The following is a 24,463-nucleotide window of genomic DNA, read 5'->3' on the forward strand; positions in this document are numbered from 1 at the left end:
CACTGCCGGGCCCCGGCCCCCGGCCGAGCACCCCCGGCCCGCTCGGCACCGCCCCGCCGGTCCCGATTTTCCTGGACATGTCCGGCTTTTGGGGATTTCCCCCCGGACGGGGATTTGGAGCCCGAAAATCTGGACGTATGGTAACCCTACCTGTAACCCCCCCAACTGGGTGGGGGTGGGGCTTGTGCTGCCAGACTGGGGGAGGGGCTGGGGCGTTGGGGGGGGTCTCCCCCCTCCCAGCCCCCTCTTCTATACACCCCCCTCCTCCAGCCCCCCCGGAGCCCCTCTTCTGCCCCCACCCCGCCCCCTCTCTGCCCCGCCCCCTCTCTGCCCCCACCCCCACGCCCCCTCTCTGCCCCTCCCCGGCCCCACACTTTAGGGCTTTGTTGGCGATTTATAATCTCCAGACCAGTTTCCTGATTTAATTATTTTATAAAAAGGAAACAAACCGACGAAAGTGGGACCCATTGAGCCGGGAATGTAACGACCCTGCTGTGTCGGGGGGGGGGCGGGAGAGAGGTACCGAGTATCCCCCCCCTCACCAGGCACCCGCTGCCCAGCTACAGGCCTGTGATAACCGACCAATAAATATTGTCCAGGTGGAGCCCGGAGACATCGGGGCTGGAGCAAGGGGGGCTGCGGCCGCCGCCCCACACAGCTGGAAGTGTGCAGGGTTTACCCATTGTCCCAGCCCCGTCTGTCCATCCCAGGAGCCAGGATCTGGGGGGATCCCAGGGGGGTTTGTGGTGTTTAGATGCTGCTGTAATGATGAGAACTGGGAGCACCAGCTGTTGGGAGTCGGAAAGGACAGGAAACAGGAAGGAGGGGGAGGAGTTGAGGAGGCTGGGAGAGTTACAGAGGGTGCAGCAGCAGCAGCTGGGTAAAGAGGTTTCCACCATAAAAATAAAGTCCTGTTGAAGTTTGTTAGTACCTTGCCTGGGTGATACAACATTTTGGCGACGAGGATCGCTCTTCTGCCTCTGAACCCACCTGCACCTTTTCTGCAAAGCCCAGGTGAGCCGCCAATTGCTTTTACTGCCTGGATCCATATGTTTGAGACTTATCTGCTTGCAATCAGTGCTACAGAGATTTCTGAAGTAAGAAAGCGTGCTCTGCTAATCCACTGCCTTGGAGCAGAAGGGCAGTGTATATTTTACACTTTTCCCCTTGCAGATGATAAATATGAGTCCGCACTCACTGCATTAAAGAATTTTTTTGTGCCAAAAGTGAATGTAGTCGCAAATCGCTACAGATTTCGACAGCGTGAGCAGAAACCAGGGGAGACTAGAATGCAGTATTTTGCTTCCCTGTGGAATCCAATTGTAACTTGTGACTTTGGGAATATGGCAGATGAGATGATTAGAGACCAACTCATTGAGAAAAACAGTTGAGCAGAACCAAGCAAAGTCTAAGGCTTTCACAGACAAACGGCGGGGTGCTAAGGAACCAAAGTTTGAGTGTGGTTCCTTCGTTAGAATATGAAAACCTGGAATCTTACGCAAAGGGGACCATACATTCACAGCTCCTCTTAAAATCATAAAAGAAGAAGGGACCTTACACCTATCGACTTTCTGATGGGCGGGTATGGAATGCTTCTTATCTTGCACCTGCCCATGCACCAAGAGGAGATTAGGCCAACACCCAGTCTGCATTGGATGACTTCACCGTCGAACCAACACAACAAGACATTGCACTGGAACCGGGGCTTGAGAGACGGCCTGTCAGACCCAGATGACCACCTGCCTGGACTAGAGACTATGTTATGTGGTATCTACAGTGTAGGGTTACCATACGTCCAGTTTTCCCCGGACATGTCCGGCTTTTTAGTACTCAAATCCCCGTCCGGGGGGAACTGCCAAAAAGCCGGACATGTCTGGGGAAATAGGGAGGCAGCATAAGCCAGGGTCCGCCTGGCCCCAGCACGACCTGCCGGGTCCGCAGCGCAGCCGCCCGGCTACATTGTAGCGAGCTCGGGCGGGGGAAGGGGGGGCGCAGCCGCAGAAGGTGGCGGAGGGGCGTCTGCTGCCCCCGGAGGCCTGGCGGACCGCGCGCCCCAGCCGAGCCCGCAGGACCATGGGGAGGCCGGGCCCAGCCAGCAGCTCGGGCTTCCCGCACGGGCGGAGACTCCCCGGCCACTGGGGGACCCTTCCTGCGGCCCCGTCACCCCACGCGGCAGGAAGGAGGCTGTGGCGCGGGGCAGGGAGTGTGGCGTGTGCCGGGGCTGCAGGGACCCGCGCTGCCCCAGTCGCTGCTGAGCGTCTGAAGCCCCCGCCAGGCAGAGGCTGCTGGGGGAGCGGGGCAGGCGGGGGGGCACAGAGGCTGCAGGGCGAGGAGAGCAGGGCAGGCAGGGACATAGAGGCTGCGGGGGCAGGGGGCACAGAGGCTGCAGGGCGAGGGGGGAGCAGGGAAGCACTTAGCAACCCCCAACCAAGATCAGAGCGGGAGGGAGGAGGGGGAATGTGGGGTGTCAGAGGAGGGTGTGGAGTTGGGGCAGGGACTTTGGGGAAGGGGTTGGAATGGGGGTGGGGAAGGTGCGGAGCCGGGGGTCAGAACAACGTTTATTTTAAGTGGGAGAATTTCTTAAGAGAGGAGGGAATGTGGTGTTTAGATGCTGCTGTAGTGATGAGAACTGGGAGCACCGGCTGTTGGGAGTCGGAAAGGACAGGAAACAGGAAGGAGGGGGAGGAGTTGAGGAGGCTGGGAGAGTTACAGAGGGTGCAGCAGCAGCAGCTAGGTAAAGAGGTTTCCACCATAAAAATTAAGTCCTGTTGAAGTTTCTTAGTACCGTGCCTAGTTTATACAACAGTTTTGTGCCCCATTGCTCCCCATGTCTGTGCCGGGGGGCTGTGCCCCCTATCTACCCGTGTCTGTGCCGGGGGGGGTCAGATCTGTGGGGTCCCCATGAGGGTATGTACCACATCCCCCCACCCCCCATCTCTCTGGTCCCGGGGGTCCGTACCGTGGGCGGGGGGTGGGGAGAGGCAGCCCCCGGCTACCTGCCCCCCCTCCCGGCCGCGCCCTCAGAGTCGTTGGCCCCAAACTGTCGGGCGTCCAGCCTGTCCTTGTACTGCAGCTCGGGGGTGACCATGCGGGTGCAGAGCTCCTGGTCGGCGGGCCCCAGCCCCGGCCGCAGCGCGTAGCCCAGGATCTGCGCCTGGCCGAACTGGAAGGGGCGGATCTGCTTGTCTGGGATGCCGGCCGCCTCCATGGGGCCCCCGCCCTGCAGGCAGTGCTCGGCCAGCGCCCGGCGCCGCTCCCGCAGCCGGGCCACCTCGGCCCGCAGCCGGGCCGGCCCGAAGGCCTCCACGCGGCGCCAGAAGCTGCGGTTGAAGTGGGTGTAGAGCTGCCAGTCCAGGGTGTTCCAGGCCCGCAGCCGGGCGGCCTGGGCGGGGTCCAGCGGCCGCACGGCCCGGGGGTTGCGCCCGTTGTGCCGGAAGGCGTCCACGTCCTCCTCCGCCCAGCACAGCGCCTCCCGCAGCAGCACCAGCGACTCGTCAAAGTGCTCCATCAGCAGCACCAGCGGGAAGGTCCGGTCCAGCCAGGCCAGTACCGCCCGCATAGCCTCGGGGCCCGGCGTGGCCGGCGGCGCCAGCCCGAAGTCGAACCACAGCAGGTTGCGGGCGTAGTGGTTGCCCCGCTCGGCCGGGTCGTAGAAGCGCTCGGGCGCCGCCAGAAACTGGGCCAGCGAGCTCACCCGGCGGAAAGCCGGCGCCACCCCCCGGTAGTAGGAGAAGGCGGATTCGGCCAGCGACCCCGGGTCCCGCACAATGGAGAAGTAGAAGCTGTCGGGGGGCATCACTTTCTGCACCTGGGGGAGAGGAGCAGGGGGGGGAAGAGTGGGGCGGAGGGAGGAGAACCCTCAAATCCTTCCTCCTGGAACCCCCCGTGTTCCCCCTCAGAGCCCCCCACGCTCTCCCCCATACATCCTCACAGCTCCCTCCAGAGTCCCCCATGCTGTCTTCTTCCAGCCCCCCAGACCTCCTCCATGTGCGCCCCCCGAATGCACGCTCCCTGGTCCCCCCAACCTCCCTCCCATGTGCTCCCCCAAATACACGCCCCCTGGTCCCCCCAAGTTCCCTCCCCCATTCTCCCCCCAAATGCAAGACCCCAGCCCCCCTGAGTCCCCTCCCCTCTGCTCCCCCCAAATGCACACTCCCTGAGTCCCCTCCCCCCACACTCCCAGACCCCCGAACCACCTCCCGTGCTCCCCCCAAATGCACGCCCCCTGGTCCCCAAGCTCCCTCCCCCATTCTCCTCCCAAATGCAAGACCCCAGCTCTCCTGAGTCCCCTCTCCCGTGATCTCCCCAAATGCATAGCCCCTAGCCCCCCGAGCCCCTCCCCTGGGCTCCTCCGTCTCACCTCGGGCAGGTCGAAGCGCATGTGGTGGCAGAGGATATCGAAGCTGGGCCCCCCCGGCCTGTAGCCCTTCACCCGCCGGGCCTGGAAGGGGTAGGGGTACCCAAACTGGTAGCGGGGGGGCAGGGCGAAGCGCAGGCCCCGTGTCTCCCCGAACCGGTGCAGCAGGTTCACGATGGTGCTGCTGCCCGTCTTGTGCGTCTTCAGGAAGACGATGTGGCGCCGGGGCTGGCAGGGCCGGGGGGACAAAGGGCTGGAGGGGGCCCCCTCCTCAGCCCCACCCCCGGGGAGTGACCGCAGGAGGGGCAGCCAGTCTGGGGAGCCCCTGGAACAAAGGGGGGAGGTGAGAGATGGACAGAGACCCCCCTGACACCCAACTATGGGGGATCCCCTCCCCCCGCAGGGCTCCCAGCCCCCTCCAGCCTTTGGGGGCACAGAGGCCCCCCTCTAGAACCCATTCCCTCCCCCCCCAGGGATCTCCCAACCTGGAGGGGGGCATCCCCATGTGACCCCCGGGCTCAGAGAGCTTGACAGCTGGCTCAACCTGACCCCTGCGCTGCCCTCTGGAGCCCGTCACCTCCCGCCCCCGTTAATACCCCGGCCCCGGCGGGAGATCGGCCCTTTCAGCCCCCACCTCGCGTTGCTGGCTCGTGTTCAGTCTGCTACCCACCCGGACCCCCCGCTCCCCGTCAGCAGCGCAGCCACCTCTAGCCAGGAGCCCCCCGTTCCTGGGGGCGGGTGTGATTTTTCCTTGGCTCTTGTCTGTGCTGAGTTTCGCCAGGTGGATTTCCGACCCCTCCTCCAATTTGTCCGAGTCACTTTGAATTCTGATCCCGTTTCCCTTGCTGGCTCCTGAGACTGTCCTGCGGGCCTGCCTCAAAAGCCAGACTAGAAAGAGATCTGTCCGGTCTGCCACTTGCCCCGCATCCCCCAGGCAGGTCGGCCCGTCAGTGACAGAAATGACACTGGGCTGGCAGGGTTTGTTTGTGACGCCGGCTGCTCCTTGTCACCCCGTTCCCGTCCAGGGGCTCCCCGCTGGGTTGTCATTCCCTGTGTCCTCCGTGTTCCCCTTTGCAAAGACCGGTGCTACATTTCCCCTTCTCCAGGCCTCCCCCTCTTTCCAGGAGTCCTCCAAGATCATCGCTAATGGGTCTCAGATGACTTCAGCTAGTTCCCGCAGGAGCCAAGGCTGAATTCGAGCCCTGCCAACTCAGATACGTCCAACGTAGCTACGGGGTCTTTAGGCTCTTCCTTTCCCCGTTCAGCCGGTGTCCCTTCCCTGCAGCCTGGCAGAGAAGGGGTAACTCTGTTCTCCTCAGGAACACATTCACTGCGGATGCTCTGGGGACGTTGGGGTTTTGTACCTGGGAGGTCGCCCTCCGGGCACCCACCCGGGTACGGCCCGAATGGTGGCTGGTTACAGTATCACCCTGCGCCATGACTGCCCGTTTGCCGGGATCGGGTCAGAGGCCCTGGCGCTTTGCTGCAATCCCCGGCACTGAGCGGACGCTGGCTGTTTCGGACAGATCCCCGCAGGGGAGAACATCCGTGTGCCAGCCAAGAGCGGCAGGACAGTGGCGTCCGTGTAGTTTGACCTACGATCCTGGCGTTCGCAGCGAGAACGGCTCACTCCAAGATGTGGTTATTGCTGCCCTGCTGGGTCAGGCCGAAGATCCAGCACCAGAGCTTCGGGGGAGTTCTGGAGAGATCTGTCCCGACTGCCACAGCTGGCAGAGAGAGGTCTAGGGACGCCCAGAGCATGGGGCTGCATCCCGGACCATCTCGGCTAGTAGCCATTGGTGGACCTAGCCTCCAGGAACTTCTTGTTTGAACCCAGTTATCCTTTTGGCCTTCACAGCATCCCCTGGCAAGGAGTTCCGCAGGTTAGTTGTGTGACAAAGTGCTTCTTGTTGGTATAAAACCTGCAGCCTGTTAATGTCATCAGGTGACCCCTGGTTCTTGCATTGTGTGAAGGGGTAAATAACACTTCCCTCTTCACTTTCTCTGCACCATTCCTGGTTTTATAGACCTCGATCTTGTCCCCCCGAGGCGTCTCTTTTCCAAGCTGAACAGCCCCTGTCTATTTGGTCTCTCCTCATACGGGAGCCGTGTCGTCAGACGCTACCGGGGTGGTGCTCTGCTCTGGTCAATGCTGGTATCAGTCGGCTGCGTGCGTGTTCCCTCTGTGTGCTGCCCCGGCTCTGTGCAGGTCGCTGGCACAGCAGACCCCGAGAGACCCCCCCAATGACCACAGACTCTAGTAAGATATGAAGGCACCTGGCCAGGTTTATTGTTGAAGAGGAACACAGTCTGGCTCCCCGGATTAAATATCCAAGGTGCTGCTGGTACATACGTGCTCACTGGCAATGGAGCAGCTCAGTCAGTGGTGGGACTTTCCATTGCCCCCTAGGCCGCACAAAGATATCCGCTCAGGGGTGTATTCTCATACACAGTGACAAACAAGTTACACATCACTCCTGACTATTGAGGGGCAACCCCTCTACGCAGCAAGGTGCCGCCTCTCACCTTGTATGTGTTGGTTCGAACCAAACAATTCTATCCATCATATACCCCTTTTGCCCCCGTCTTTAGGACGGGTCAGCCTGTTCCTTGTTATCTGCATGGAATGTGCCAGTACCCGAGTGTCCTGTTACCATGTTTCTATCTCCAGTATCCCATACTCTCCAGGTATGTTTATGCAACAGCAGCCCTGGCCTTGCCAACATCTGGGAGCAGGGCAACATCTTCACCATGACTTCAGTCCAGGCCTCTGGCCTGGCCCCGGGCCTCTGATACCAAGGTTTCGATCTCAGGGCCTCCTCTTCCCACAAGCTGTTCCGTACCCTGGGTTGCCTTTCTCTGAACCCATGTCAGCCCCACTCGCTCCCTTGACAGTGGGGATGGTGGGGCTGGGGTAGAAATTGTTCCGTTTACCCCGTCGTTCCTGCGTAAAGCCTTCTGCAAAGTGGGGTTCCTGGGCGGGGCTCGAACAGGAGTTTCCGGGGGGGCTTTGACCCAAGCAAAGCTTAGACAGTGCCTGGGCCGTGTCTCTCTGTCTCACGCTGGGCACCGTTCCCAGGCAGTTTACTCCCCACGTGCAGGCAGGCTGTGAACACCTCCACCCTCTCGATGCCATGTGTTCCCAGCACTCCTTCCCCGCTACGCAGCGGGCCTCCACTTTCCCCGTCCTCCTCCTGCTCCTGACATGTCGAAAGCACCTTTTCTGCCTCCCGTTCCTGGCCCATCCGGCGCCGTGGTCTGATTTCCTCCTGACCTGCCTGCGCCGTTTGTTCGTTTCCCTCCACAGCCGTTCGCCCGGGTTTCCGCTTTGTGGGGGGACTCCCGATGGAGCCACATTGGCCCCATCCCAGTCTCCCCACCCCATCCCGTGCGACTGAAATTGCTTGTTCTCCTTTTCCCCTAGGGGCAGCGTGAGGAGGCTAGTGTTCTCCCCTCGGCCCGGGAAGGTCGGCAGTGGGCAGGGGGACCAGCCGGCGGGCTCACTGGCTCCTGGAAACCTGGCAGAGATGTGCAGCCCCGCCCCGGCCCGTTACGTTAGGTTCAGGCCCCTGTGATTCCCCCGCGTGGCCAGCAGGTGGTGCCCCTGTTGCGGCTGCACCCTGGGGACTCACCTCCATTGGAAAGGGGCCCCCAGCAGCTGGAGGGTGAAGCCAATGGTCATGCACACAGCCAGGGCGGCCCCGAGGACCTGGAGCCGGCAGCACCGGGGGAGCGGCTTCATCCTCCTGCCGAGACCAAGAGGGGTCAGTGGGACCCAGGCGTCCTGGCTCCCACCCCCCCTGCTCTAACCCATGAGCCCCCACTCCCCTCCCAGAGCCGGGTGAAAACCCAGGAGTCCTGTGCTGCTAGTACCGGCTCTGCTGAGCCTCTCTCTCCCTCATTCCATCCTGACCTCCCCCACACCCCATGTGCTGCCGCCTGCCCTTTGCACCCTGCCCTGCCTGCCAGGGGAGAGCCCCCACCCCGCTCCCTGCAGCTCAGCACCCCCCAGGTGCCGCACGGGGACATTGGGGCCAGCACTGACTGAGGGTGCAGCCGTGGGACCTGCTGCCTGCATTGCCCTGGGTTGTCTCCAAGAGATGATACTTCCCAAGCAGGATGTGACACCTTCCCAGATGGGGCAGACAGACAGACAGCTCTGTCTCCTTCCTTCCCACCCCCCCCACCCTGCCTGTCTTCATGGGCTTCCTCTGCCCACAGCCCCTGCCAGCCCAGCCCTGCCTCCCCCAGCTCTGCCGGTGCCCCTCACTCCCGACCCGCAGCCCCTGCTAGCCCAGCCCTGCCCCCCCCAGCTCTGCCGGTGCCCCTCACTCCCGACCCGCAGCCCCTGCCAGCCCCGCCCTGCCCCCCCCAGCTCTGCCGGTGCCCCTCACTCCCGACCCACAGCCCCTGCCAGCCCGCCCCCCCCAGCTCTGCCGGTGCCCCTCACTCCCGACCCGCAGCCCCTGCCAGCCCCGCCCTGCCCCCCCAGCTCTGCCGGTGCCCCTCACTCCCGACCCGCAGCCCCTGCTAGCCCAGCCCTGCCCCCCCAGCTCTGCCGGTACCCCTCACTCCCGACCCGCAGCCCCTGCCAGCCCAGCCCTGCCCCCCCCAGCCCCGCCGGTGCCCCTCACTCCCGACCCGCAGCCCACATCGTCTCAGACAGGGCCCCCCTTGGTCAGGCCGGCCATCTGCTCCAGGGCCCAGCAGGAAGGAAGCCAGCCCTCCCGCTCCGGTGACAGATCCAGGTGCGTACTGGACAATGGTGGCCAGTGTGGCTTCCTCCTGCTGCTCATCAGGGCCAGAGTGGGGGCTCCAGGGGACTGGGTCGGGGCTCGGGGCTGAGCACTGTCTCTGTCCCAGGCTGTCTGGCTGTCGCTCTGAGGCGGTGTCTGACGCCCGACCCCTAACGCAGCGCTAAGCCGCTAGTGAGCGGATTAGCTGGGCCCTGCCCCCCAGCAGATGGGAGCTGGGGGGTCAGGGAAAGGACGTGGAGGAGCTGGCGCTGCCTTCCTGCTCATGGGGGCGCTGTCTGCTGGCACCCAGGACTGCCCAGTGCAGGGAGTGGGGGCGGCGCTAGGGGGCTGCGCTTGGGGGCGGGGAGGGGGAGGCGCTATGGGGAGGGGAGGCTCTAGGGGGCTGCGCTATGGGGCAAGGAGGTGCTGGGGGCGCTGCGCTGTGGGGAGGGGGAGGGGAGATGCTAGGGGGCTGCACTATGGGGCGGGGAGGGGGAGGCGCTATGGGGAGGGGAGGTGCTAGGGTGCCGCGCTATGGGGCAGATAAGGGGAGGCGCTAGGGGCGCTGCGCAATGGGAAGGAGGAGGCGCTGGGGGCGCTGCGCTATGGGGCAGGGAGGGGGAGGCGCTAGGGGGCTGTGCTATGGGGCGGGGAGGTGCTGGGGCGCTGTGGGGAGGGGGAGGGGAGGTGCTAGGGGGCTGCACTATGGGGCGGGGAGGGGGAGGCGCTATGGGGAGGGGAGGCGCTAGGGGGCACTGCGCTATGCGGAGGAGGAGGCGCTGGGGGCGCTGCGCTATGGGGCAGGGAGGGGGAGGTGCTGGGGGCACTGCACAATGGGGAGGGGAGGCGCTAGGGGGCTGCGCTATGGGGAGGGGAGGGGGAGGCGCTGGGGGCGCTGCGCTATGGGGCGGGAGGGGAAGGTGCTAGGGGCTGTGCTATGGGGTGGGGAGGTGCTGGGGGCACTGCTCTGTGGGGAGGGGGAGGGGAGGTGCTAGGGGGAGGGAGGCGCTAGGGGGCTGCGCTATGGGGCGGGGAGGGTGAGGCGCTATGGGGAGGGGAGGCGCTAGGGGGCACTGTGCTATGGGGAGGGGAGGCGCTAGTGGGCTGCGCTATGGGGAGGGGAGGAGGAGGTGCTATGGGGAGGGGAGGCGCTAGGGGGCACTGTGCTATGGGGAGGGGAGGCGCTAGTGGGCTGCACTATGGGGAGGGAAGGGGGAGGCGCTAGGGGGCGCTGCGCTATGGGGCGGGGAGGTGCTGGGGGCGCTGCGCTAGGGGGAGGGGAGGTGCTAGGGGGCTGCGCTATGGGGGGAGGGGGAGGCCCTATGGGGAGGGGAGGTGCTAGGGGGCTGCGCTATGGGGTGGGGATGGGGAGGCGCTGGGGGCGCTGCGCTATGGGGAGGGGAGGGGGACGCGCTAGGGGGCGCTGCGCTAGGGGGCGGGGAGGGGAGGCGCTAGGGGGCTGCGCTATGGGGAGGGGAGGGGGAGGTGCTAGGGGGTGCTGCGCTATGGGGAGGGGAGGGGGAGGCGCTAGGGCGCTGCGCTATGGGGCGGGGAGGGGAGGCGCTAGGGGGCTGCGCTATGGGGCGGGGAGGGGAGGCGCTAGGGGGCTGCGCTATGGGGAGGGGAGGGGGAGGTGCTAGGGGGTGCTGCGCTATGGGGCGGGGAGGCGCTAGGGGGCTGCGCTATGGGGAGGGGAGGTGCTAGGGGGTGCTGCGCTATGGGGAGGGGACGGGGACGCGCTAGGGGGCGCTGCGCTATGGGGCGGGGAGGGGAGGCGCTAGGGGGCTGCGCTATGGGGTGGGGAGGGGGAGGTTCTGGGGGCGCTGCGCTATGGGGCCGGGAGGGGGAAGCGCTAAGAGGAGGGGGACGGAGCGTTGGCCCCATGGCAGTTGTGGGGCGGGGTTGGGGACTCAGGGGGGCGGCGGGCGGGGCCGTGTCTGCGTTTGGCTGCCTGGGGGGGGCTCCGGCCAGCTGGCTCCGGGCCCGGATCTCGGCCCCTCCCTGCCCCATCTGGATCCCATTAGGGAACCGCAGCCCCACAGGCAGACAGACAGGCGGGCCTCGGGGTCGGGCTCCTGTCCCGCCTAGCCCCACGGCCGGGGCACCCACCCCACGGGCAGGGAGCGGTGTGGGGAGAGGGGTCAGGATGTGGGGCTGGGGGTAGCATGGGAAGGGGGGCAGTGTGGGGCGATGGGGGGCAGGGTAGGGCTGGGAGCTGCTTCTCCATCTCTCTGAGCCCGTCCAGCCCCCCAGATGTTTATGTTGGTGACTCATGGCTGAGTTCAGGGAGGGCTCTCACCCAGCCTGGGGGGGGTCACGGGCCCCTCCCTGCCCCACGGGTCCCCCTCAGTCTGAAAGCGGCTGCCCTGGGCTATGAGGGGGGGAGCGGCGGGACGAGAGACGCTCAATGGGGTCACACACCCCCATGGGGCTCAACCCCCCCCCCAAAAAAAAAAACTCAGCCCCCCTCCCAGCCCCTGAATCTCCCCCACACCTAGCCCCGCCTCCCCCCATCCCCATCCCCTCACTGCGCCCCCCCCCCCCCAGGTACTCACCCTGCTTGGGGGGGAACCGGCGGAGTTTTCTTCAGTCTCGCTCCCAGCAGCCGGGACCCCGCATTCCTGGGGGGGGGAAACTATCTCCGAGATCCCCCCCGCCTGTCCCTGAGCCCCGAGACACCCCCCCCCCCGGCCTGTCCCCGGGATCCCCCCCCCAGGTCTGCCTCGCTCCCTGCAAACTTCTCTCTTCTCTAACTTCTCCTCCGCTCCCTTTGTCCGGCCCCCCCCCCGCCCCCTGTCTCCACCCCTCCCCCTTCTCCACCCCCAGCCCCCCCCCACGTCTCCACACCTCCCCCCCCCCCCCCCCCAGGGGCGATGACTTTCCCGGCCCTTCCCAGGATCCTTCACAAGAAAAGTCCCATTCACCGGCGGGGGGCGGGGGACTCTCTGACATGGGGGAGAAATGGCTGCTCCCCCCCCCAAAAAAAACCCTCCAACCCCCTCCCAGCCCGTGAATCTCCCCCAAACCCAGCTTATCCCGAAGGTGGGGGGGCGGAGTTGGGAACCGGAAACCAAGCCCTGGGAGGTGAGAATCCACCCGCCCCATCTGTCTGCCCCCCACCCCTGCCGGCTGCCCCTCCGGCCGTCCCCCCCTTTCTGGGTTCAACCCCCCGAACAGCCAGGAGCTGGGGGTGGAGGCTCAGCCCTAGACGGTCCCCCGCCAAAAAAAACCCAGAGGGAACAAGAAGTGGCCCCCAGGTCCTGCCCCCTGCATCCCCCCACTCCCGCAGACAGACAGACAGACAGATACAGGCCCTGACACGCAAATAGACAGAGACATGCAACACGGGCCGGCCCAGCACATGCCTCTGGGTGCAGGCTGGCAGCCGGATCACGGAGTCCCCTGCAGAGACGCTGCCGGGGAGTGGGGTCATCGCCTGGCCCCTGGCCCAGACACACACACACACCACACGGCACAACACACGGACACATACACAACACATGGCACACCACACACATGGCACACAGACACACCACACCACACCACATACATACACCACACAGGTTGTCCACACAACACGGACACACACACAACACACAGAAACACACACGGCACACAGATACAACACACCACACACACACACAGGGACCCCGTTGGAAGGGGCTCCGGGCCAGCCCCCCCGTGCACAACGGAGACCTGGTGACAGACCCCGTCCAGGGGGATCAGGCTGCGAGTTCACCCCAGAGGAGGCTGTATCTCAGTGCCGGGCAAGGGGTCCCTGTGTAACCGGCCGCCCCGCCCCAGAGGTGGCCGCATCTCAGCGCCAGGTGAGGGGTCCCTGTGTAACCAGCTGCCCCGCCCCAGAGGTGGGCGCATCTCAGCGCCGGGCGAGGGGTCCCTGCATAACCGGCCGCCCCGCCCCAGAGGTGGGCGCATCTCAGCGCCGGGCCAGGGCCCTGCGTAACCGGCCGCCCCGCCCCAGAGGTGGGCGCATCTCAGCGCCGGGCCAGGGCCCTGCGTAACCGGTCGCCCCGCCCCAGAGGTGGGCACATCTCATCTCTGGCGGGGGGGGCACAGTGCCCCAGAGATGGGCACATCTCAGTGCCGGGCCAGGGCGCGGGGGGGATAGCTCAGTGGTTTGAGCATTGGCCTGCTAAACCCAGGGTTGTGAGTTCAATCCTTGAGCGCGTCATTTAGGGATCTGGGGCAAAAATCTGTCTGGGGATTGGTCCTGCTTTGAGCAGGGGGTTGGACTAGAGACCTCCTGAGGTCCCTTCCAACCCTGAGATTCTATGATTCTATGTAACCAGCCGCCCCACCCCAGAGGTGGGCGCATCTCCGTGCCGGACCAGGGCCCTGTGCATGACAATTCTCCCTGTGGGCCCATGTGGCTCCATCCTGTTTCCTGGCCAGCTGCAGGTTTGGGAAGTTCAAAGAGGCCTGGCTCCATTCCCAGCACAGTGTGCTGACGCCAGAGCAGCCAGCCAGCCAGCCCTGGGACACGCCCCATACCCTGGCACCCCCTGTCCCGATCCCCAGCTTCACCCTGTCCCTGCACAAATGGGGCAGAGGGAATCTGGCTCTGCATCCACAAATCTTACTCCCCAGCAGGGACCCCTCGCCTGGCGCCGAGACGCGGCTGGCTCTGGGGTGGGGCACGGGGGCTCTTCATACAGGGGCCCGGCGCCGAGACGCGGCTGGCTCTGGGGTGGGGCGCAGGGGCTCTTCATACAGGGACCCCTCGCCCGGCGCCGAGACGCGGCTGGCTCTGGGGTGGGGTGTGGGGGCTCTTCGTACAGGGACCCATCGCCCGGCGCTGGGTCACGTTCTTCAGCCGTTTCTGCCCCGAGCTGCGCCTGGAGAGCCGGAGCCGGAGCCGCCAGCACCCGGACAAGGGCCCTTTGTTCTTTGTCCTGCCACAGGGATCCAGACTCCGGCGAGGGGGGGCTCCAGCTTTTCTCTGGCCAGGTGGTGAGCTTTAGCCCCCACTGCGGGGGGTCAGAGGTGGGGGAACTGCGCCCGGCCAGGTACCAGCCCCGCCCTGGGTTTGGATTCCCCAACCCCCTGGTGCTACACGGGCGTGGGCAGGAAAGGGGGCGCCCCACCACGCAGGGGGCAGCGTGGGCAGTGGTGGGGAAAGTGCCCCCTGCTGAGCCCCAGCCCCGCTCCCTGCCCCACAGCACCCCCTAGCGCCGCCCTGGGGCCAGCCCTGCCTGCCCGGGGAGAGCACCCCCTGCTGAGCCCCCTGCCCCACAGCACCCCCAGCACAGTGTCACGGAGTATTGGGGAACTCAGGGCCCTGCACCCCCGGCTTCCTGCGATTCACTGCGACTCTCAGCCAGCCAGTAAAGCAGAAGGTTTATTTGGATGACAGGAATACAGTCCAAGACAGGTCTTGCAGGCACAGACAACAGGGACCCCCTCAGTTAGGTCCATCTTGGGGGCCCAAGGCATCCCAGCCCAGCCCCCCTTGGGAGGTCAGAGCCATCTCTGCCTCCCAGCCATCTCTCCCGCCTGCTTCCCACACTCTCCTTCAGCGACCCCTCCCACCGCCTTTGTTCAGTTTCACGGGCTAAGGAGTCACCTGGCCTTCAACCCCTTCCTGGGTTCTCGTGTTACACACTCAGGTATGCGCCCTCGGGCTGTCTCCCATCCTCCAATGCAGACTATTCCAGCCACACTCCCCTGTCAGCATTCACAGACCACAGTGAGAACAGGCCCAGTTCGTCACACACAGCGCCCCCAGCACAGCGCTAACCCGTCCTATTTCCACACCACACCTCTATCTATCTGTCCCTATTAATCGCTATCCATCTATCTATCTATCCCCATCCACCCCAACTATCTATCCCCAGACACCCCCTCTATCTATGTATCCCCATCCACCCCATCTATCTATCTATCTATCTATCTATCTATCCCCATCACCCCCTCTATCTATCTATCTATCTCCATCCACCCCAACTATCTATCTATCCTCATCCAACCCCTCTATCTACTCCATCCACCCCCTTATCTATCTATCTATCTCCATCCACCCCCTATCTATCTATCCCCATCCACCCCCTCTATCTATCTATCTATCTACCCCCATCCACCCCCTTATCTATCTATCTATCTCCATCCACCCCCTATCTATCTATCTATCTACCCCCATCCACCCCCTTATCTATCTATCTCCATCCACCCCCTATCTATCTATCTATCTATCTATCTATCTATCCCCATCCACCCCTTCTATCTATCTATCTATCTATCCCCATCCACCCCTTCTATCTATCTATCTATCCCCATCCACCCCTTCTATCTATCTATCTATCTATCCCCATCCACCCCTTCTATCTATCTATCTATCTAGGTATTTGGGTGACTGGCTGGGGGTGTATGGGAACAGGTATATAGAGAGGGGGGGTGTATATGGAGGGATGTGGGGGTTGAAGGGATACAGGGGAAGTGTAGTAAGATGAGGCCCTGAAACATAAACTCTTGTGTCAGAGGCCCAGTCTGAGGCCTGAAGCCTGAACCAAAGTACTTCCAGGCATTGCTAAGCCAAAGCTGGGCTGTGAGCCAGAGGCAGGCCCCGCTCACAGAAGTTGGCAAGAAGAGGGTTGCTAGAGGCAGGTGCATCTTAGGCCTTGGCTACACTTGCGAGTTACAGCGCTGTAACTCACTCCCCGTCCACACTGGCCAGGCATTTGCAGCGCTGTATCTCTGTGGTTGCAGCGCTGCATGTACTCGGCACGTCCCCGAGAGGAATAGCGAGTATTGCGCTGCCGCTGCAGTGCTGCGGCGCCAGTGTGGCCGCCCAATGCGCTGTGAATGGCCTCCAGAATTATTCGGCAGTATCCCACAATGCCTGTTCTAGCCACTCTGGTCCTCAGTTCAAACTCACCTGCCCTGGCCTCAGGTACCAACCATGTGACCCACTGTTGCGGATTGTGGGGGAGTTAGGGCCCTGCACCCCTCTTTCCGAGATTTACTGTGACTCTCAGCCAGCCAGTAAAGCAGAAGGTTTATTTAAGGACAGGAACACAGTTTCAAGCAGAGCGTGTAGGTACGACCAGACCCCCCTCAATTAGGTTCCTTGGGGAGGTTCAGGGAGCTTGGACCCCAGCTTGGGGTTCCCTGCGTTGCACCACCCAGCCCCAACCGAAACTAAACTCCCAACTTCTCCCGCTGCTCCTCCCCTTTGTTCAGTCTCCCGGGCAGAAGGTGTTAATTCTCCCCACCCCCGTTCCTGGCTCAGGTTACAGCTCAGGTAGCTTCCTTTAAGGGAAGTCCCACATCCCCACTGCAACCCCCCTGCAACATTCCCAGGTCAAATCTGCCCTGCTCCCTGCTCCGTCACACCCAACCTTTACATTCCCCGGGAATTTTAAAAATCCCCTTCCTGTTTGCTCAGCCCGGCGTGGCGTGGAGTGCTATCAGCGAATCTTTCCAGGTGACCATGCCTCCATGCGCCAAGCAAGCCCCAGCATGGAGCAATGGCGAGTTGCTGGACCTCATCAGTGTTTGGGGGGAGGAAGCTGTCCAGTCCCAGCTGTGCTCCAGCTGTAGGAATTACGATACCTTTGGGAAGGTATCAAAGGACATGATGGAAAGGGGCCATGACCAGGACGCCCTGCAGTGCAGGATTAAAGTGAAGGAGCTGCGGAGTGCCTACCGCAAAGCCCGCGATGCAAACGGCCGCTTGGGTGCTCCCCCCGCGACCTGCCGATTCTACAAAGAGCTGGATGCAGTACTTGGGGTTAACGCCACCTCCACTCCGAGCACCACCATGGATACTTCAGAGCCGGTGTGGGGCGGGGAGGAGGAGGAGGAAAACGGGAGTGATGGTGGTGGTCCGGATGGAGACACACCGGAATCCCTGGAGCCATGCAGCAAGGAGCTCTTCTCGAGCCAGGAGGAAGGTAGCCAGTCGCAGCGGCCGGTACTTGGTGGAGGACAAACAGAAGAGCAGGTTCCCGGTAAGCGGGTTTTTTTTCAGGAAGGAATTTTTTCGGTGCGGGCTCTTTGGGAGAGGAGGGTTAGGCATGCATGCCTAGATGCGGAATAGTGCATTGATGTGGTTTATCACATCACGGTAATCGGCCTCGGTAATCTCCTCGAATGTCTCATCCAGAACGTGTGCAATGCGCTTGCGCAGGTTTATCGGGAAAGCCACCGTGGTCCTTGTCCCAGCCAGGCTAACGTGTCCGCGCCAATGTGCCGCGAGGGGCGGGGGGACCATTGCTGCACACAGGCAAGCTGCATATGGGCCAGGGCGGAAGCCGCATTGCAGTAGAAGACCCTCCCTTGCTTCCCAGGTCACCCTCAGCAGCAAGATATCATCCAGGACGAACTCCTGTGGAAAATGTTGGGACAATGTTCAGTGTAGGTGCCCCCTGAAGCTGTTGGCTCTCCCCAAGGCACAGAAACCCAGAGGACAGTGCAGCCCTGAAACAATCAGTCCCCCTTACTCACCATTTTGAGGCTCCCGTGGGATATGTGTGCTCTGTTTCGGACGGGAAAATTATGGTATTGTGTAGACCCTGTGTGTTTTCTACTCCTTAAGTGCGGGGGGAATCATTACTCTGGTATAAACAATGCTGCCTCTGTTAAATGTTGCATTTTGCCTATACAGCTGCATCAACCTTGAGACCTCAGCCATCCCTCTTATCGCCTGCTCAGAGACTGCAAAGACTCAGGAAGAGACCGCGAAAAAGCAAAGAAGACATGCTGCAAGAAGTGATGCGGCAATCTATTAAAGAGAACGAGAAGGCACAGGACTGGAGGGAGAGAGAAAGCAGGATCCGCCAGGAAAACGCAGCGCACTGGCGGCAAAGCACCGTGCACCGGCAGCAAAGCACTGATAGGCTCATAAGCATCCTGGAGCGCCAAGCAGACGCTATCCAGGAGCTGGTAGCCATGCAGAAGGAGCAGTACCGAAAATGCCACCCCCCCCACAGCCCTTGTCCCAAAACTCTTTCTGTTGTGCCCCACTGTCACCTCCAACCCACTTTACCCAACTTTCATGTTCTTCACACCACCCGCTGCCTCCAACACCAGTATCTTCACCACCCAGCCCTGAAAACCACGACCCCTCTGCACTCAACCCCCATCACCATGCAGTATAGCTGCCCTGAAGTGCAGCACTCACTGCACAGTACACCAGACAGGACATACGTGAATCTGTGATTGTGCATCTGAAGAAGTGGGCTGTAGTCCACGAAAGCTTATGCTCTAATAAATTTGTTAGTCTCTAAGGTGCCACACCTTAAAAAAAAAAAAAAAAGCAGCCTGTTCTTTTTGTGGATACAGACTAACACGGCTGCTACTCTGAAACCTGTGATTGTACTGTTCCCCACTCCACCCCTTTGTTTCTTTTCAATAAATGGATTCTTTGGCTTTGAAAACATTCTTTATTATTGCATAAAGTAAAAGACTCCTTGTCACGGAGTATTGGGGGACTCAGGGCCCTGCACCCCCGGCTTCCTGCGATTCACCATGACTCTCAGCCAGCCAGTAAAGCAGAAGGTTTATTTGGATGACAGGAATACAGTCCAAGACAGGTCTTGCAGGCACAGACAACAGGGCCCCCCTCAGTTAGGTCCAGCTTGGGGTCCCAGGGCATGCCAGCCCACCCCCCTTTGGGGGGTCAGAGCCATCTCTGCCTCCCAGCCATCTCTCCAGCCTCCCTCCAGCCTGCTTCCAGCCCTCTCCCTTCCGCCCTCTCCTTTCAGCGACCCCTCCCACAGCCTTTGTTCAGTTTCCCGGGCTAAGGAGTCGCCTCGCCTTCAACCCCTTCCTGGGTTCTCATGTTACACACTCAGGTATGCGCCCTCGGGCAGATCCCATCCTGCAATGCAGACTATCCCAGCACACTCCCCTGTCAGCATTCACAGACCACAGTGAGAACAGGCCCAGTTCTTCACACTCCTTAGCCCAGGAAATAAACAGGCACTGCAAGTCTGCTTAGCAGACACTGATTCCTAAAGATTGGAACTACTGCACTTTATTCCCGTGCAGGGCACCAGATATCACTGCTGGTTTTCAGCCTCAAATTGCTCCCTCAAGGCATCCCTAATCCTTGCAGCCCCGCGCTGGGCCCCTGTAATAGCCCTGCTCTCTGGCTGTGCAAATTCAGCCTCCAGGTGTTGAACCTCAGAGGTCCATGCCTGAGTGAAGCTTTCACCCTTCCCTTCACAAATATTATGGAGGGCACAGCACGCAGATATAACCACGGGGATGCTGTTTTCGGCCAAGTCCAGCTTCCCATATAGAGATCGCCAGCGGCCCTTTAAATGGCCAAAGGCACACTCCACAGTCATTCGGCACCAGCTCAGCCTGTAGTTGAACCGTTCCTTGCTGCTGTCAAGGCTCCCTGTGTAGGGTTTCATGAGCCACGGCATTAATGGGTAAGCGGGGTCTCCAAGGATCACAATGGGCATTTCAACTTCCCCTACCGTGATCTTCCGCTCTGGGAAAAAAGTCCCGGCCTGCATCTTCGTGAACAGCCAAGTGTTCCGAAAGATGCGTGCGTCATGCATCTTTCCAGGCCAGCCTGTGTTAATGTCAATGAAATGCCCACGGTGATCCACAAGTGCTTGGAGAACCATAGAGAAATACCCCTTCCGATTAATGTACTCGGATACTAGATGGGGTGGTGCCAGAATAGGAATGTGCGTCCCATCTATCGCCCCTCCACAGTTAGGGAACCCCATTTGTGCAAAGCCATCCACTATGTCCTGCACGTTACCCAGAGTCACGGTTCTTCTGAGTAGGATGCGATTAATGGCCTTGCAAACTTGCATCAACACGATTCCAACGGTCGACTTTCCCACTCCAAACTGGTTTGCGACTGACCGGTAGCTGTCTGGAGTTGCCAGCTTCCAGATTGCAATAGCCACCCGCTTCTCCACTGGCAGGGCAGCTCTCAATCTCGTGTCCTTGCGCCGCAGGGCGGGGGCGAGCTCCTCACACAGTCCCATGAAAGTGGCTTTTCTCATCCGAAAGTTCTGCAGCCACTGCTCATCATCCCAGACTTCCATGATGATGTGATCCCACCACTCGGTGCTTGTTTCCCGAGCCCAAAAGCGGTGTTCCACGGTGCTGAGCATGTCCGTGAATGCCACAAGCAATTTCGTGTCGTACACATTACGCGGCTCGATAGCATCGTCGGACTCCTCACCCTCACTTTGGATCTTAAGGAATAGTTCGACAACCAAACGTGACGTGCTGGCGAGATAAGTCAGCATACCCCTCAGCAGTTCGGGCTCCATTTCCCGCAGACAGATCGCGCTGCACAGAAACCGTTGAAAGATGGCGCCAGAGGAGAACGGAAACAAAGGGATTTCTGGGATGCGAAGCGATGCATCACTGGACATTGGGACAGGACCCAGAATCCCCCACACCCACGCCCCCTTCCCACAACCCACGGCGCCAGAATGGGAAGAGGTGCTCTGTGGGATAGCTGCCCATAATGCACTGCTCTCAATAGCGCTGCAATTGCCGCAAATGTGGCCACGACAGTGCGCTGGGCAGCTGTCAGTGTGGACAGACTGCAGCGCTTTCCCTACTCAGCTGCACGAAGTCAGGTTTAACTCACAGCGCTGGACATCTGCAAGTGTAGCCAAGGCCTTAAAGACAGGGTCAAAAGGACAGCATGGTGGATAGATCTGTTTGTCTGAAACAACATGATCACGGGGGAGACAGCACCCTAACGAGCCACGGGGCTGTACTTCAATACGTCAGCAGGGATGAGTAATCTGTCCTGTAACTGTATAAAAGTTGGTCCCGGAGTACGCATCTTTGTCTGGCCTAGGGGGGCAGTGGAAAGTCCCGCCACTGACTGAGCCGATCCATTGCCGGGGGCACCAATTCGTAGTATGTCTCGTAGAATCTACGGGGAACTCTTACTGTGCTTCGTTTGACAATAAACCTGGCCGGGTGCCTTCGTACCTTACTAGAGTCTGTGGTCTTTGGGGGGGTCTCTCGGGGTTTGCTGTGTCAGCTACCTGTGCAGAGCCGGGGCAGCACACCGAGGGAACACGCACGCAGCTGACTGGTATCATCATCAAACAAGAGCAGAGCACCACACCGGTAGCGTCTGACAACAGGGGGTATGGAAGGATAGGGGTGTATGGAGGGATAGAGGAGGGGAATGGGGGCATGGAGGGATAGAGGAGGAGGGTATGGAGGGATAGGGGTGTGTGGAGAGATAGAGGAGGGGGGATGGAGGGATAGGGAGTGTATGGAGGGATAGAGGGGGGTATGGAGGGATGGGGGCATGGAGGGATAGAGGAGGGGGGTATGGCGGGATAGGGGTGTGTGGAGAGATAGAGGAGTGGTATGGAGGGATAGAGGAGGGGGGTATGGAGGGATAGGGGTGTGTGGAGAGATAGAGGAGGGGGGATGGAGGGATAGGGAGTGTATGGAGGGATAGAGGGGGGTATGGAGGGATGGGGGCATGGAGGGATAGAGGAGGGGGGTATGGCGGGATAGGGGTGTGTGGAGAGATAGAGGAGTGGTATGGAGGGATAGAGGAGGGGGGTATGGAGGGATAGGGGTGTGTGGAGAGATAGAGGAGGGGGGGATGGAGGGATAGAGGAGGGGTATGGAGGGATAGGGAGTGTATGGAGGGGGCATGGAGGGATAGAGGAGGAGGGTATGGAGGGATAGGGGTGTGTGGAGAGATAGAGGAGGGGGGGATGGAGGGATAGAGGAGGGCTATGGAGGGATAGAGGGGGGTATGGAGGGATGGGGGGGTATGGAGGGCTAGAGGGGGGTATAGAGGTGGTGTTAGGATATAGATATTCAGGCCTGTCTGTAAAGGCCTAGACTTTAAGAATGTAGGTGTATTCTTATCACTTAGCTAGTTATAGAGGTATAAAAGAAAGAATCAAAATCACTGTCTGCCGGTGTCAGGGCCTTCGCTCACTGTGACAGTCTGAGGCCCTGTTCTTAGGCCAAGGCCTTCGGCTAAGCAGCAGAGGCCAGCCATAAACTGGTAAGTCAACGGTCACATCCTCACATCCCAAACCAGTCTCATGGAAATAAGGTGCTATTGGGCTGCTAGGAATACAATCCTGTCCTGATATTCCTGTCACCTCCAGAGAAAGGAAAGAGCCTAGAAGATATAAAAGGAAACTTAGGTTGATAGTTTTCTGTCTGGTAAGAACTCATTTGTCAATAGACACAGCTGGAAAACGCTTATGTCTGTACAGATGTAGTTTGAAATCCTCACTTCTGTATTATTTTGTATGTTTATTTGCATGGTCTCTGTCTGGTTCTGTGATTGTTTCTGGCTGCTGTTTAATTAATTTTGCTGGGTGTAAACTAATTAAGGTGGTGGGATATAATTGGTTAGCTAATCATCTTACAATATGTTAGGATTGGTTAGGTAAATTTTAGTAGACTGATTGGTTAAGGTATAGCTAAGAATATTACTATCTAACTTAGGGGCAAACAGGAAGTGAGTTGGGATTTGAAAATAAGGAAAAAGGAACTTAGATTTAAGCTTGCTGGAAGTTCACCCCAATAAACATCGAATTGCTTGCACCTTCGGACTTCAGGTATTGTTCATGCAAGAAGGACCAGGGAAGTGTGAGAGTGAAGGAATAAGCTCTCTAACAGGAGAGGGGTATGGAGGGCTAGAGGTGGGTATGGAGGGATGGGGTGTGTGTGGAGAGCTAGAGGGGGGTACGGAGGGCTAGAGGGGGGCATGGAGAGACGGGGGTATGGAGGGATAGGCGATGGGGGCATGGAGAGCTAGAGGGGGGGTATGGAGGGATGGGGTGTGTGTGGAGGGCTAGAGGAGGGGGTTTGGAGGGATGGGGATATGGAGGAATAGAGGAGGGGGATGGGGGTATGGAGGGATGGGGTGTGTGGAGGGATAGAGGAGGGGGATGGAGGGATCGGGGGAATGGAGGGTTAGGGGTGTGTGGAGGGATAGAGGAGGGGGTTTGGAGGAATAGAGGAGGGGCATGGGGGGTATGGAGGGATAGGCGAGGGGGGTATGGAGAGCTAGAGGGGGGCGTGGAGGGATATGGAAGGATAGGGGTGTGTGGAGGGATAGAGGAGGGGGTTTGGAGGAATAGAGGAGGGGTATGGGGGGTATGGAGAGCTAGAGGGGGGCGTGGAGGGATAGAGGAGGGATACGGAAGGATAGGGGTGTGTGGAGGGATAGAGGAGGGGGATGGAGGGATGGGGGGGTATGGAGGGATAGAGGTGTGTGGAGGGATAGAGGAGGGGGATGGAGGGATGGGGGTATGGAGGGATAGGGGTGTGTGGAGGGATAGAGGGGGGTATGGAGAGATGGGGGTGTGTGGAGGGATAGAGGAGGGGTATGGAGGGATGCGGGGGTATGGAGGGATAGGGGTGTGTGGAGGGATAGGGGAGGGGAATGGAGGGATAGGGGTGTGTGGAGGGATAGAGGAGGAGGATGGGGGTATGGAGGGATAGAGGAGGGGTATGGAGGGATAGGGGTATGTGGAGGGATAGAGGAGGGGGATGGAGGGATGGGGGGTATGGAGGGATAGGGGTGTGTGGAGGGATAGGCGAGGGGGTTTGGAGGGATGGGGGTATGGAGAAATAGAGGAGGGGGATGGGGGGTATGGAGGGCTAGGCGAGGGGGGTATGGAGGGCTAGCGAGCGGTGTGGAGGAATAGAGGAGGGGGTATGGGGGGATAGGGGTGTGTGGGGGGATAGAGGGGGGCGTGGAGGGATATGGAAGGATAGGGGTGTGTAGAGGGATAGGCGAGGGGGGCATGGAGGGATAGAGAGGGGTATGGGGGGATAGGGGTGGGGGGGATAGAGGAGGGGGTATGGGGGGATAGGGGTGTGTGGGGGGATAGAGGAGGGGGTATGGGGAGATAGGGGTGTGGGGGGATAGAGGAGGGGGTATGGGGGGCGTGGAGGGATAGAGAGGGGGTATGGGGAGATAGGGGTGTGGGGGGATAGAGGAGGGGGTATGGGGGGATAGGGGTGTGGGGGGATAGAGGAGGGGGTATGGGGGGCGTGGAGGGATAGAGAGGGGGTATGGGGAGATAGGGGTGTGGGGGATAGAGGAGGGGGTATGGGGAGATAGGGGTGTGTGGGGGGATAGAGGAGGGGGTATGGGGAGATAGGGGTGTGGGGGGGATAGAGGAGGGGGTTTGGAGGAATAGAGGAGGGGTATGGGGGGTATGGAGAGCTAGAGGGGGGCGTGGAGGGATAGAGGAGGGATACGGAAGGATAGGGGTGTGTGGAGGGATAGAGGAGGGGGATGGAGGGATGCGGGGGTATGGAGGGATAGAGGTGTGTGGAGGGATAGAGGAGGGGGATGGAGGGATGGGGGTATGGAGGGATAGGGGTGTGTGGAGGGATAGAGGAGGGGGATGGAGGGATGGGG

General features: G+C 60.9%; 1 protein-coding gene across 1 annotated transcript; it reads right to left on the reverse strand.

The window, feature by feature from the left end:
- Positions 1 to 412: 412 nt before the first annotated feature.
- Positions 413 to 11,760, reverse strand: GAL3ST4 (galactose-3-O-sulfotransferase 4). Its single transcript, XM_054005719.1, has 4 exons — positions 11,649 to 11,760; positions 7,990 to 8,103; positions 4,361 to 4,682; positions 413 to 3,808 (listed from the first exon to the last, which is right to left on the reverse strand). The coding sequence occupies exons 2-4, from the start codon at positions 8,097 to 8,099 to the stop codon at positions 2,993 to 2,995; spliced, it is 1,248 nt and encodes a 415-aa protein (XP_053861694.1). The 5' UTR covers positions 8,100 to 8,103; positions 11,649 to 11,760; the 3' UTR covers positions 413 to 2,992.
- Between the last annotated feature and the right edge of the window lie 12,703 nt (positions 11,761 to 24,463).

Source organism: Malaclemys terrapin, chromosome 15 (genome assembly GCF_027887155.1).
Source record: "Malaclemys terrapin pileata isolate rMalTer1 chromosome 15, rMalTer1.hap1, whole genome shotgun sequence".
NCBI classification, from domain to species: domain Eukaryota; kingdom Metazoa; phylum Chordata; order Testudines; family Emydidae; genus Malaclemys; species Malaclemys terrapin.

Coding starts and splice junctions, on each gene's coding strand:
- GAL3ST4 (XM_054005719.1), bottom strand. CDS start 8,099: ATGAAGCCGCTCCCCCGGTGCTGCCGGCTCCAGGTCCTCGGGGCCGCC. Junction 4,683..7,989: donor GGGGCCCCTTTCCAATGGAG/GTGAGTCCCCAG, acceptor CCTTTGTTCCAG/GGGCTCCCCAGACTGGCTGC. Junction 3,809..4,360: donor TGCGCTTCGACCTGCCCGAG/GTGAGACGGAGG, acceptor CCTCTCCCCCAG/GTGCAGAAAGTGATGCCCCC.